General features: G+C 40.8%; 1 protein-coding gene across 2 annotated transcripts in view; it reads left to right on the top strand.

The window, feature by feature from the left end:
• fstl4 (follistatin-like 4) overlaps positions 1-13,276 on the top strand; it is a 186,512-nt gene that overhangs the window by 8,926 nt on the left and 164,310 nt on the right. The window contains exon 2 of one of the 2 annotated variants that reach the window (XM_031874110.1): positions 5,285-5,438. In XM_031874110.1, the coding sequence (XP_031729970.1) occupies positions 5,295-5,438 (144 nt within the window). In that variant the 5' untranslated portion in view covers positions 5,285-5,294. The remainder of the gene's footprint in view (positions 1-5,284; positions 5,439-13,276) is intronic. The other variant, XM_031874111.1, reaches the window with a different exon arrangement.

Here is a 13,276-nt window from a genome sequence, read left to right on the forward strand (position 1 = left end):
AGAGAGAGAGAGAGAGAGAGAGAGAGAGAGAGAGAGATGTGCGAAGATTGGGCGGGGAGGTGGAGGGGTCGTATTAGCAACATGAAGGTACTGAAGGAAAAGAGACGATCATATTCGATGATGATAGGCTAACAATGTTATTGTTTTGTTGTGCTATTGGATAGAGGAGACCAGCTGATCTAAACAGCTGATATCACAATTGACAGCCTCGGACAATGACAGCAAGGAAATAATGGGTGAGCGTGTGTGAGGAGTGAATGGCAGATATATGAGAAATAAACAAGTCTAAGCATACAAGAGTATAGTCTTCCTGACTGAACTTCTAGAGCTTCATTTGGTTAATGTTCAGGAAGGATTGTGGTCGGTCGGATAAAGGAAATGATGTGGTAGGACTGGCTAGCTAGTTAGCTGTTGGGCTGTGAGAGAGCTTCAGATTAATCATTTATCAGTATTTATGCATTTACTCAAACATATATTAAGGGTGATATCTTGGCCTGGGATGCTGCTTGTCCTTTTCCTCCCTGCACTGTGTTCAAAGCTCAGACATAAAAGGATTAAAATGGTTTTGCAAAAGTTCACACATTAAAACTATGAAATACATTGAGAAGACAATAGTATGCATACTGTATTTTATAGATGTTTGAACGTGTTTGTTGATGAACATTTTATCCTGCAAAGCAATGTAAATAGTAACTGGAAGAGTCAAAACTTTAAAAGTAATTGTGTCACTCTGGCTCTATGCCCTCTGACTTTCTGCGAAGGCTGGCGACCTGTGTTGCATTTTTTAAAGAGCGGTTATCTAGGGGATTTTGTGTTGTGGTTTTTCGGTCTTGTTGGTTATGTTTTTCCTTGTTTCATGTTATTCATTCAAGTTTAGTGCTTCTTTAGCTTGAGGGTTCTGGAGCCTGCAGCATTCTGGCCTCCCATTAGCTTCATAGCCTTCTAACCTCCAGTGGGCTAGGGCCTGCTAGCTCCGGCCTGCTAGCCTCCGGCCTGCTAGCTTCCGGCCTGCTAGCTTCCGGCCTGCCTGCTAGCCTCCGGCCTGCTAGCCTCCGGCCTGCCTGCTAGCCTCCAGTCAGAGCTTTCCTGCTCCTTCCCCGTTCGGCTCCTATGCTGCTTACCTCCCTTTCATAACCATAGTGGCGGTGAGGATTTAGGACATAACAGATTTGATCAAAAGCTAATGACATTTTAAGGCCAAGTCACCTACATTCTTGCGATGGCTGGCTGAGGGGAATCATACCCACAGATTATAATCGGTTCAATCAATAGATGATTTGATCTACACTCTAGAAAAACACTGGAAATGTTGAAAAAAATGCTTGAAAATACCACAAAATGAAGAAGAAATATTAGTCAACATCACTGCCGGGAACATTGTGCTCTCCAGGATCCATACATGGTATTGCCGACACCTATCACCATTAGCCGCAGCCTGACAGATGCGTGTTGTCTTCACAGCGGAGCCAGATGTTTTGTAGTTCTCACGCTGAGGAAGACAGGGGGTTTTGTTTTGTTAGTTCAGAAGACTCAGAAATAGTCACATAATCATGCCATTCTCATTTTCTACCAAAAGACAGACTACCCCCCCCCAGGTCAGAATTTGTTCTTATTTAGTTGGTTTCTCGATGACTGCTTTCCATGTGTGGATGTAATCATGTTTTCGTGAAAGGAACAGCAGATTCAAGTTCACCAACTCATGTGCTTGTACTCCATTTAATAGACGTCATCTGGCGACCTATTAGAGGCAGTCGAGGTGTTTGTTGGACACAGAAGGTTTGACTGTGGCAAAGGTCGGCGGGGTGAAGATGTCCCGGGGATTACTGTTGTTTGGTTGGAAATGATTCCTATTCTTAAAAGAATACTGGGATAAACAATATGTTTTATTTTTTCTACTGTTGGGAAACATTTGCAAAAATACAGTATCTTTATTTGTAACATATTTAATCTAAAGGAAACTATGCGTCCCGATTGTGAAAAACTGTATTTTAGCCACTTTGAAACTCACTAAAAAACAACCATTTATTGCGCAATATTGAAAGGATAATCCTATTTCAAACATCATCTTAAAATGTTCTTAGACATGTGACAACTTTAACAATCCCATATTGATTTCATACGACCAGTCTTTGTCCCATCTTCTCCTATGTATTGTTTTCATGTGTCCATCGATGCATTCATTTATTCATTCAAGCCGCAACTGAAAATTAATATTTTAGCTTCGACCTAGAAAGAAAAAAGCAGCTCCCGGCTGAAAGTAGCTGATGTGTCTCAAAGCGACGTGAGATGTCACTTTCTTCCGACTGCCTTATCTTAAAATGAGATGGCTAGCAGATGGAGCTTCACTGTACCTGAGCGCTGCACATTATAGGCATTCAGCTGACTCTCCTTCAGCGTTATAGTAGCAAAAGACAGACAGCTTCAGAAATCCAAACAACCAATGGAAATCCAAATCTTTGAGACAGTTCATGGTTGCTGTTATATCATTCTTAAGTTCTGCAACTCCAGTGCAAGACAGCAAAACAAGCTTCCTTAATCCATACATTAATGCATCGCAGTGCTGAACGTGATGAGAACCGTTCCCTCGTGTTTAATGATTTTAAAAGCCTGCAAACCAATTTATCTGCAACGCATGCGAAGAAGAAAATGAGAACAAAACTACCGAATGTGAGCGACTGAACAAGGGGAGAGGTTGGCTGCAGGACTCCTCGGGCCCATGAAAGTTCTGAAGACAAAAAAACAAACATACAAACTGAGAGATGGCGAGTTAAAATCGCTTGGATGTGAAGAGATTGTATTCAACTCTCGGCACGCTGAGTCTGTTTAAAACTCATGTCCCTCACTGAACAAGTGTGATCCGAAAGGCCAAAGGGTGCGTTGCTTTTAAAGAGTCTGTCTCTTTAAGCTTTTTAATATGCTGCTCAAATAATTGGCTTCCTCATAGACTTTCTCCCTCCTGATGAAATTCAAAATGGACCGTTCATTCCACACCACCAGGACTCTCTTTCTCTGTATGTGTGTGTGTGTGTTCATGTGTACTCATGTATGAATGTGTGTGTGTGTGAGCCAATGCCAGGGGGCCAGGCAGCACATTAAGACAGTGACTGGCAGATCTCATTTGGTGTTTAATTTCACAAGGGTGAGCTCTCATCTGTGAGGTCCCGTTAGCCTCGGGCGAGCTAGCTGAGTGATGTTGGTGGAGCCTCGTCGAGTGATGTTTACACTGACAGGACCTGATTACGTGTGTACTGTATTGTTAGCATTGGTCGAGAGTACATGTACGAAGTTTCTGGGGCACTTTAGTACTTCAGATTTTGCTACATTATATGAGTTAAAAGGTCAATAGAGAAGAACAAGATTATTTTGTCATTGACAATTATTAATGAAAAATGAATGAAAGATTAATTTTGATAAAATGTTTCAAAAGATGAGATTATTTATTTATTTGATGGAAAAAGCTAAAGTAGATCTGTAGAGCAGAGCATAGACGAGGGCATTTACAGGTCAAGGTGAGTTACCGCACCTTTTTAATATTCAACATCCTGGTGAGTGCAGACATTTAACGGCATAAACACCTACACTGTGTGAGATGCATCGTGGCGTTTTTCTGCCCTTGTTTCAGTTCAACTGCTAACTTTATGGCCCCCGAAGGGAAATTTGTTTCCAGACTGTTTCTGTAGTAAAACACACAATAAAGCCCCGCGGTAAAGTACGATGCCACAGCAAAAACAATAAACACATTACCTACAAGTATAATAACGCACGCAGCGAACTGCCGTGTCACAGGGTGTAATAATAAAAGCCTGCCTCAGCTGATAAGACCACACAAGAAGTCAGTGCTTTGACGGGGTCCAATAAATATTTGTCATCAGTGCAACACGGCAAGTTTATCTGGAGGACGTTAAGACACTAGGGGTGGACACAATAACAGAAACACCTGTGCAATGCAAACCAATTACAATACAAGAAGAATTTTTTTTTCTGCCACTGTATCAGAGAGTTCTACTTATTCTACACTTTGCTATTTAATGTCACTGTAATTTGTGTTCTTTTTGTATTGATGTGCATTTCAATGTAGGGTTATCCTATTTTATTACAGTATTTCCCTCCATGAACATGATTTAAAGATCTTTTTCCATTTTTTTTTTACTTTTGAGCTTGCCCAAAGCAGTACCATTTAAAACACATGTTAACATATAGTTATTAAATACATGCTTACCATTTTTATATAATTTACAAATGGAGCTAGTCTGGAAAAAAATATGTTTCGATGCAGCTACACAACAGCACAGATGGGACGTCTTGTATACTTTTTGTCCTAGAGGTTTGTGTGTGTGTATGCGAGTGTGTCACAGCAGCGAAATCGTGTTCATACACACTCCACCATTCACGACTTCAGAGGGGTGTCTCTTTGTTGACATCAAAAGACTTTCTGTGTCCTTTTGTAATACAGATAATTATCCCCATCAGTGGCGCCTTTGATGTTCACACTGCTGTATTATGCTATGTGTTCGTGTGCGATTGCACCATCGGTTTTTTGTCAGTGCACAATATTTGTCCCATTGTGTGTAACTGTGTGCCTGCATGAACAGCATCATTTCAGGCATTGGTTACACATGTCTCATATGCACGACACAGGGTTTTAGTAGAAGGATTGGAAAATGACACAATATTGGTGAGAGATGTTAATTACGCAGTTATTAAGTTATTCGTATCATATCTTAGCCTCTCCATAGTTGTCTTCTTTAGGCCTTCCCATGTCATATCATGCCTAGAAATAGCAAACAATTTAAGCTGTCTGAACTCTCTGAAATTTGCTCCGCTCTCCTTAATTGAGCTTTTGTTTGCAGCAAATTCTGTTCAATTCAATGGTTGCAATGACAAACACTCCTAAACACACACTGTGTTTATTTGAACGGGATTTCCGCTCATCTGTCTTTGTCTTCTTTGTAGACAACACAGTGATGCTCATTATGCTAGCTTGTGAATGACTGAACTATGAGACCCACAATTGATCACAAAAATGCATTTGATTACAAATTGGATTATGAGAGATTGAAATCACAAATACGGCATGACGATTTACAGTTACAGTTACATACAACAACACAAGTCCATTTAATTGTGTTCATCCATTTTATACTGCTCAGATACAGTATAGGATCCGCTGCCCTTATGACTATGAGAGCTGTGTAACTTGTTTTATTTTTGAAAACTGAAGTGGATACAACAATGTCAGTCTAAGGACTTTGTGTGCTTTGTGTTTTTTACTTTTTCCACTCAGGTAGACACTCATGGGCAGCCTGGGTGTTTGGGCCGTGGCCGCTCTGCTGGGAACCTCAGGGTGCTGGCTGGCTGAAGGGCACAAGAGCAGCAGGCGAGGCAGCGCTGATACAGCCACAATGCCACGTACCTCCTACCAGGAACCACGCTCCACGGTAAATATTACGTGCTGCACTCTCTCTCTCTCTCTCTCTAACACACCAAACTACTCCCCACCGAGGACATCGCCTTTACTCTCCGTCAAGCGAGACAAACACTTACGGTGATATAAATCACTCGTATCAACCGTAAATCAAATCAGGGCTGCAAGAAAAATGAAGTGAATAAAAACAGTCGGACAAAACACATTTGTTGTCAAATTTATCAGAGCTTAACTTCTGTGACACAATGCACTCCGGTCCTGATATGTCCATGCTGCTATCTGTGTCATGGGAAAACAAAATGTAACATATAAATACATAGATATAAATGTAGTAAATTGTTATTTATTATCAAAAATTTAAATCGTGAATCAGCAACTTGGTAAAAAAAAAAATCAAATCAATGTAAACCCTTTTAACGCACCAACAACTTCGTCAAAGCTTAAACAGGACTTCAGAAGCAGAATTCCAGCGTATAATATATAAAGTACATAAACATAGAATATAAATGAATACCTTCATTGCAGCCAATGCTTTTTAATATCACTCAAAACTGATTGTAATTAATGAAACAATACCATTATTATGTAGGCTATAACTCTCACTTCAACTCTCCTGCTCATATCTTTTGTTAAAGATCACAATTAACAACACCACGCAGGTAACTTTTACATCTTCTCTTTCCTGCGTCATTTTGAAACAGTGCTTTTGTTCGATCTATTTGCAACGGTTCTGAGATAATTGCTTGAGCGCTCTTGGGCAGGTTTCTGAATAAGCTCGTCTGGTTGCATTTATCACGAGGGCACACCAGAGATTCACGGGCTAAAGAGAGGAGAAACGACTTGCCCTCCGAGCAAACGGGTCCTTGCCAGCAAGAGTGAAGCCTTTTAACAAACGCTCTCTGCATAACAGAAACTTAGAGTCCTAACAGGTTGTGAAAAAGACATACGCAAAGACAGACACATACCACACAGCTCCGCAGTCGTCCTAATTCTTTGTGCAATGAGGCATGTACGCCCCCTGGTCCGTTCTAAGTCTGACTCACCTCGAGCTTTGCCAAGTTGGCAGCAGGCTGTGGAATGTGATTTTGCCCTGGCGGTTGTGTCCCCTGAAATCCCTTGATGCAAAAAAAAAATTAAACAAATTCCCAGGCATTCGCCCCTGTCTATCTGGGGGGAGAAATATGTCAATTGGCGCCAGAATTTTAAAGTTGACCCTCGGGTGAATCATGCGAATGCATGAATTCACACGATTATGCAGGAAGGATTCTCAAAGCCTTCGGGAGTAAAGAGGTTGTGCCAGATTTATTTATTTTCTCTAAATCTCCCCCCCAAAACAATACAAAACATGTAAACAATTATATATCTCACGGGTGTAACAGACTGAAAAAACAAAAGTGATAAATGAAGCAAACCAATCCAGATGAAAGCCTTTTCATTTTGACCTCTTGTCAACTTCCTGGGGGCCTACTTTGATTCTTGCAGAGCAACCAAGTTCTGACAAATCCACACTGGGTTGATGGCAGCTTTGGTGCAATGAGGGCACAGACTAATTTAGAGGTTTAATAATTTACTATCTAATTCATCTTGTCTTTCAAACACACAAAGTACACAAGATGTAGGGAGATTACCAAAGCATTGTTAAATATCGAATGCATATTGAATCCGATTGCATTATTGAATCTGGCTGTCCAATCTGAACCCGATCCATCGATCGGTCTTTACAAGAAACTAAAGTAAATATCAGTTTAGACATTCAGCTGGAATCTGTTGGCTGAGAGGAGCAGTTGTGAGTGGCAGCCAAATGAATGCTGACAACCTGCAGCTATAACCTGAACATGAAGTAATGTAGCACTCAATTAATTGCAAAATATAAAGATGCTCAGTATACATAGTAAATGTTCGTAGAAGGGGAAGATATAAATAACAATGGGCCTATACCCGTGACCTAACACACACAAACCTAATCAACAGCTAAGTCTAATTTTAGTACGTCATTAAGCTACTCATGGAATTAAAGTTGATTAGCGACAGCTGCTTTCGGCGATGTTGTTCATTTTAACCAGGTATCAGAACCCAGAGTCACACCGGTGCTCCCAAAGTCATTTTCACATTCACACTCTTTTCACCAGCTTATGCAAGCAAAATGATCTTAGTGTAGAGTCCATGTAGACCTTTTTCACAGCAGACATTTAAGCCATACCAATGATAAGCATGCTTATTAGCTGTAAACTCCATCATTAATGATATTATGTGCTTGCTGTGAAAACGGTCTGTTACCTGTTGCAAATGGAAAGATGCCATTGTGCTAAACGCACGTCACACTACACAAATGTTGTTCTGCACATGGCCATAATGTTGAACAATTATACGATAATTGTGGGCGATGGGCAAGATAATGATAGAAACATAACCCAATTTCCTTAACAACAGTAGCTTTTTCGGACTAAAAGTAGTGATTTACGTTTAAGTTTTAATTTAAACAGATCAACAAATCAATGCCGTATCTGTGCGTTTGCATCATTCTATTCGATGCTTGGCCCTGGATTCTTGTGTTGGTGGTGAGAATTGTCACAGGATTCCGATGAGCGTGCAGGGTTTTTATAGACTACATTTTGACAGTGAGATCGTAGTTGGGTTTGGAAGTGGTCTCTATGAAGAGGGGAACGAGTGGAGTGGTTTGGCAGCAACACAGAGAAAGAGGGAATTGTGCTGGTTGGATGAAAGGGTTTTCAGTAATGGGGTTATGCACCGAATGAATCGAGAATAAATGCAGGAACAGTGAAAACGAAAAGAAAGAAAATAGCATTCTCTCCACAAGGGCAGGTTCTTCTCTGCTCTTGGGTTTAAGTTTTAGTGGTAGGGCTACCCCCCCCCCCCCCAAAATACATTTACATTTTGATTATGACTTGTATACCCATAAAGCTTTAGTTTGGTTTCATTGCTGTCCCAGAAGGTTATTCCCCAATTTCTCAGGCTGTCTCCTGAGAGTTTGTACACAAAGCTCAAGAAAAGCTTTCAGGCATACAGCACACGTGCAATGGTTACCGTTATATGAAGCAATAATACTTCTTTCTACGATGATTATAGTGGTAGGTGATACTTTCTATGCTCGGCACAACCCTCTGGTACGTTTCGGCATCTGCTGTCTTTTACGGAGGAACCTACTATGTTGCACGCAGTAAGGAGCATCAGTCATTGGGGACAAAGGTGTCTAAGTAAGCCTGCAGTGAAGGTGGACACAGGAAGCCTTCTTTGAGCGTAAAAAAATAAACTGGTATGCCATAAAGCAACAACTAAAAAGATGTTGTTTCCAGGGAGTGGAGCTAACATCATTTTTATATCAAAGTACACAATAATAAAAAGAAAATGTATTTCATTTGATCTTAAAGAGACAAAGAGTAGACAGGGTAGACAATATGAAATGAGAGACATTAATGGGTTTTTTCTTGAAGAAGATGAAGAAGAGGGTGGAATTGTGCCATGGCAGTGAGGGAAAAGTGAAGATGATTGGGACGTAGATGGATAAAAGTGATATGCCATACCAAACATTAAGAACACAAAAACCCCTCGATGTCCCTTCTGTGATGCTCATGCTGTCTGGACTTGGAAAGAACAAGCCTGATGAATAAAAGCAGATTTGTTCCTTGCATCCAAGTCTAGACATTAGCATTATTTTTCGCTCTTAAGAGTCGGTATGGTTCTCAACTGAAAATGTGTCCGTCTTCTTTGAGTCTGATCTCGTCTTCTACTCTGAGGGTCACGAGAAGTCGACAACTCTGGATTTGCCCAATATTCTTGGGTGCATTCAAAATCCGCACAAAAACAAGATACTGTAGAAAACAATGTTCAGAGATCCTGTACTGTCTCCGACGTTTGGTCACATGATGATAACTATCAGATAACCATGAGATAACCATCTCCATGACATGTTTTAGAATTAGTTATAGTCTTGGAGGTTATTTGTGAAGGTGATCGGGGTTGCATGACGGTAGCAAATAGTTTTCACTCACCCTCGTGATGCCTTCTGACGGGAGGTGATTAGCACATTCATTCACAGGTGCTGTGTCCGCCGGCATATCAAATGTATGAAACATAGCAAAACTGTTCTTTATCACATATTCTCTGGAAGCTTTGGAAAATTGTGAATAAATGAAGATGTTTAGAAGACAGACCGTGCCAACAAGCGTCACAGGAAACATGAAATCCCTCCAGCTAATGATGCAGGGGGAAAATGAATTTGTTAGGTTGTAGTTCTATTTTAGGATTCATCAAAGTTATGCCTGTGAAGGTATTACTAATTACTGTACGTTGCAAATGTTTTTGTTTCTTTTAGCTCATTTTCATTTAGCTCCTTAATTAAGTAGTGTGTGAATGCACTGGTGAGTTTCTGTGAGATAAGACAGGTCCCTTATGTCCAAGCAGCAGACATCAGGGAATAAATATTGAATGTAGAAAGGTGAACTCTTGTGAAAACACAGAACCTGATAGATTTAGCTTTCCTTTCCTGATGATACTCCTCTCGATGCCTCTTCATCCTAATCAGGCAGTGTCTTATAAAGGTCAACGTATCAATGTGCTCCGACAAAACACTGCAGCTGCCGCTTAGCAAAAGTATTGATACTGCAACACTGTAGGCATACAGGCAGCTAACCCGGGCGGAGAGTTGTGTTGTTTAGAGAGATGGAGTGGGAATAAGTGGGCACATAAACATATGGCTCCTTGAATGAAGAGGGCCGGCATAGCAGCGTATTTAAGAGCGCGGGGGGGAAAAGCCCTATTCAAGCACACTTTGTAACAAAGACATGTTTGCTTGATTTGCTCTGCTGTTCAAATTGCATTCCCACAAAATGTCAGCCTCTGTAGCCGCAATGTCGGATTCTCGTTTTTGTGTGGGTGTTTAAATGGCATCCAAGATAGAAGCATGTAACACTCAGAGATTAGTTTGTGCTGGTTTTCCAAGAGGCTATAACAATATTTTTGAGTTTGTACACTTAAACTCTGTTCTAGTTCAGCTCAGAGTACCATGACTGCGTCTTTAGTATGTGAAGCCACAGGAGAGCTATGAATCTAGATTAGTCAACTCTTGCCAAGTTATGCCACAGCCAAGGAAAATACAAGTTTCTGATTGGCTGGCATGTAGCTGTTAATATGTAAAGTCATATGCAACGTATAATAAAAAACTAAATCACGATTTTAGCACAACCTGTATTCCTGATGTTAAAGACCATGGCCAATTAAACTCTGCCTTCCATTGCCTCTCGTGTGATAAACATACATTAGATGTAACGAACATGGCTGGCACATCTTTCCTTCAGTGCATATGACTTGCTGCTTGTTGGTTGAGGTTGTTAAATCACTACGGACCCTCTAGAAGCAAATTGTGTTGAAATGCTTTGCTTTTTTACGACATACAATCTATTGGCTTTGAACGCCTAACCTGTCCTGAAAATAATAATATATGACATGCCTGAGACATTAGTGCTTACGCCATAAGAGTGTGAATAAATGAGCATAAGTCAAATAAAAACAGCCTCGGGCTCATGAGCTGAGAAGGTGTTGAATCATCTTGTCTTCCCTATTGTGCATCTCTCAGCATCCCACCTGTTTCCATAGTCTTATCACATAACTCTTACTGCTCTGGGCAGGCTCTATCACAAAAAGGAAATATTGTAGAGAAAAGCATCAGATCCCTCCTAATTGTAACCCAGTGGGTTTGCCCTATAGACTTTTTTACAGCCAACGTCATGATTATGTCACTTGTTAGTTTGAGTCAAAACGAAGGAAAAAATGGAGGCAAACACAAATCACCTCAGAAGTGGGCTAAAGTTACACAATGAAAATTGTCATGTTGTTGTGTTTCAGGGTGTCAGAATTGATATTGCATACATTTCAAAGGACAAACTGGGATTCTAGGCGAGCTACAATATCATGGTAGCATTTCAGAGATGGCGATAGAATGTTGCTAATAGTTTAGCTTAGCCTTTTGCTAGCCTTCTGCTAACCTGCTCCATTGTCACGGCTGCTGCACCACAGAAGGCTACATTAATAGAGAGATAGAGAGACATTTTGCTAATAGGCTAAACTGTCAGAGAGATGAAGAGAAGGCCCGCTGTAGGGCATCTATAACCAGTGTAGCATGAAAGCATGGTGGAATTAGCAAGCTAACTAGCGGACGGCTGGCTACAATGCTACAATTGCTTTGTTAGCAAATTGGTGTTCAGAGAATTATTCTGTCTCTAGTTACAATCCGCCCACAAAAATATCATTATTTGTACTAACAGAAAAGGGGTCTATCTGCTGAAATTAAATTCTGGTTGTGGTTATTTACATTTCTCCAACCAATCAAAGTGTAAATGTAAGCGCTGCATTGCAAGAAAAAATGAACTACCTACTGATCAACTCTGTATGTGTGTGCATGTGTAAAGGAAACTACTTTGCCTTATCCAGTTACATAGCAGTAGTTGCTGTTGATTATTGCAAAACTATTATTTTACTCCAAGCTGAATTTATAAAGGAATGTGACAAAAAGAACCCCGCAGAGATGTGGAGAAGAGAGAACAGTATTTTTAGAAAGAAGCCCATAGCCTCTCTTTCACCTCTACGCTTGGTTTGATTCCCTAATCAATTGATCAAACAGCGGCACTCCAGATGATGGAAGGCGGTGCTGATGAGCACACTCAATTTTATCCTGCCATCATGAGGAAGCACGTCCGCAATTAAGATAGACAGATGGCAGAAAGAGAGAAGGATAGAGATGTAAAGAGAAAGAAGGAGGCAATGACAGGAGGCACTAAAAACTGCTGTGTTTTTCGTGAGGCTCTCGGTCTCCTGGGAAGCCGAAAGGGGCCTCACAGACTCACACATCTTTTATCACTGAGCCTCATTACCGGTGACATCCACACTGAGGGACAAGAATGCAAAATGTCACAACACTTCAATTGCTGCCACACGTTGGCTGCTTCAGAAACGGTGTTGCATTGGAAGACCTGCCTCTGTTCTATTTTTAAAAAGGCACGTCGATCTTTGGTTTTGCCAGTTTACGTTAAATTGCGTTTTAAGTTCAGATGCATTTATGGAGAGCAGCATCCACAGTGCTGCAACGAGCACAAGTGAGCAGTAGCTGAAGAGCACACGATGCTCAACAAAGTATTTTCAATCTGTGCACACAAACATACACATACCTACACAGGTCAGCTGGACTACTACTAAAGGCAAGAACACAAATATAACTTGATGTCCAGTGAATTTCAGCACACAACTGTTGTGTCCAGGCTATCAGCAACCAAACTTTTTCCATTAACATTATTACTAATTCATAATGCTAGAAATCTTCTCACCTCTTTTCTTACCTCCATTCACTTTGACTTGGATTTGACCGGGTTTAAAAAACATATACTGGGAAATATACATTTTATATGCCTATAGAAAACACTTCTGCGCTTGTATTGAGGACGTTGATCAGCGGATCGATCCCGGAGGTGACTCTACCGGCAGAAATCCTGTCGCACTTCTTCATTTTGAAGTTGCGCACAGACCCTCGACTCGTCACACATCGAAAATGACAGTTGCAGGTATCCGTAATTCAGTTTTCACTTCTCCGAATAATAGCTGCAGATACATTAAACAGCACAACTAGTCCATATTGCTGTGCATGACGTTGCTCATGTGAAGCTCGCCATTGGATATTGGCCCTGCAAAGCATTCAAACAGTGTTTGTAAAAGCATTTGCTGTTGTGGATCAGAAGCTTAGAAAATACCATGAAAAAAAACAATCATCAAGGAATTTGTGGCGAATGAGAGCGTCGTTCAAAACTTTTCAGCATATTGTATATTTATGTCTCCAGACACACT

The sequence above is a fragment of the Anarrhichthys ocellatus genome, unplaced genomic scaffold (genome assembly GCF_004355925.1).
Source record: "Anarrhichthys ocellatus isolate YVR2014 unplaced genomic scaffold, GSC_Weel_1.0 scaffold78, whole genome shotgun sequence".
NCBI classification, from domain to species: Eukaryota; Metazoa; Chordata; class Actinopteri; order Perciformes; family Anarhichadidae; genus Anarrhichthys; species Anarrhichthys ocellatus.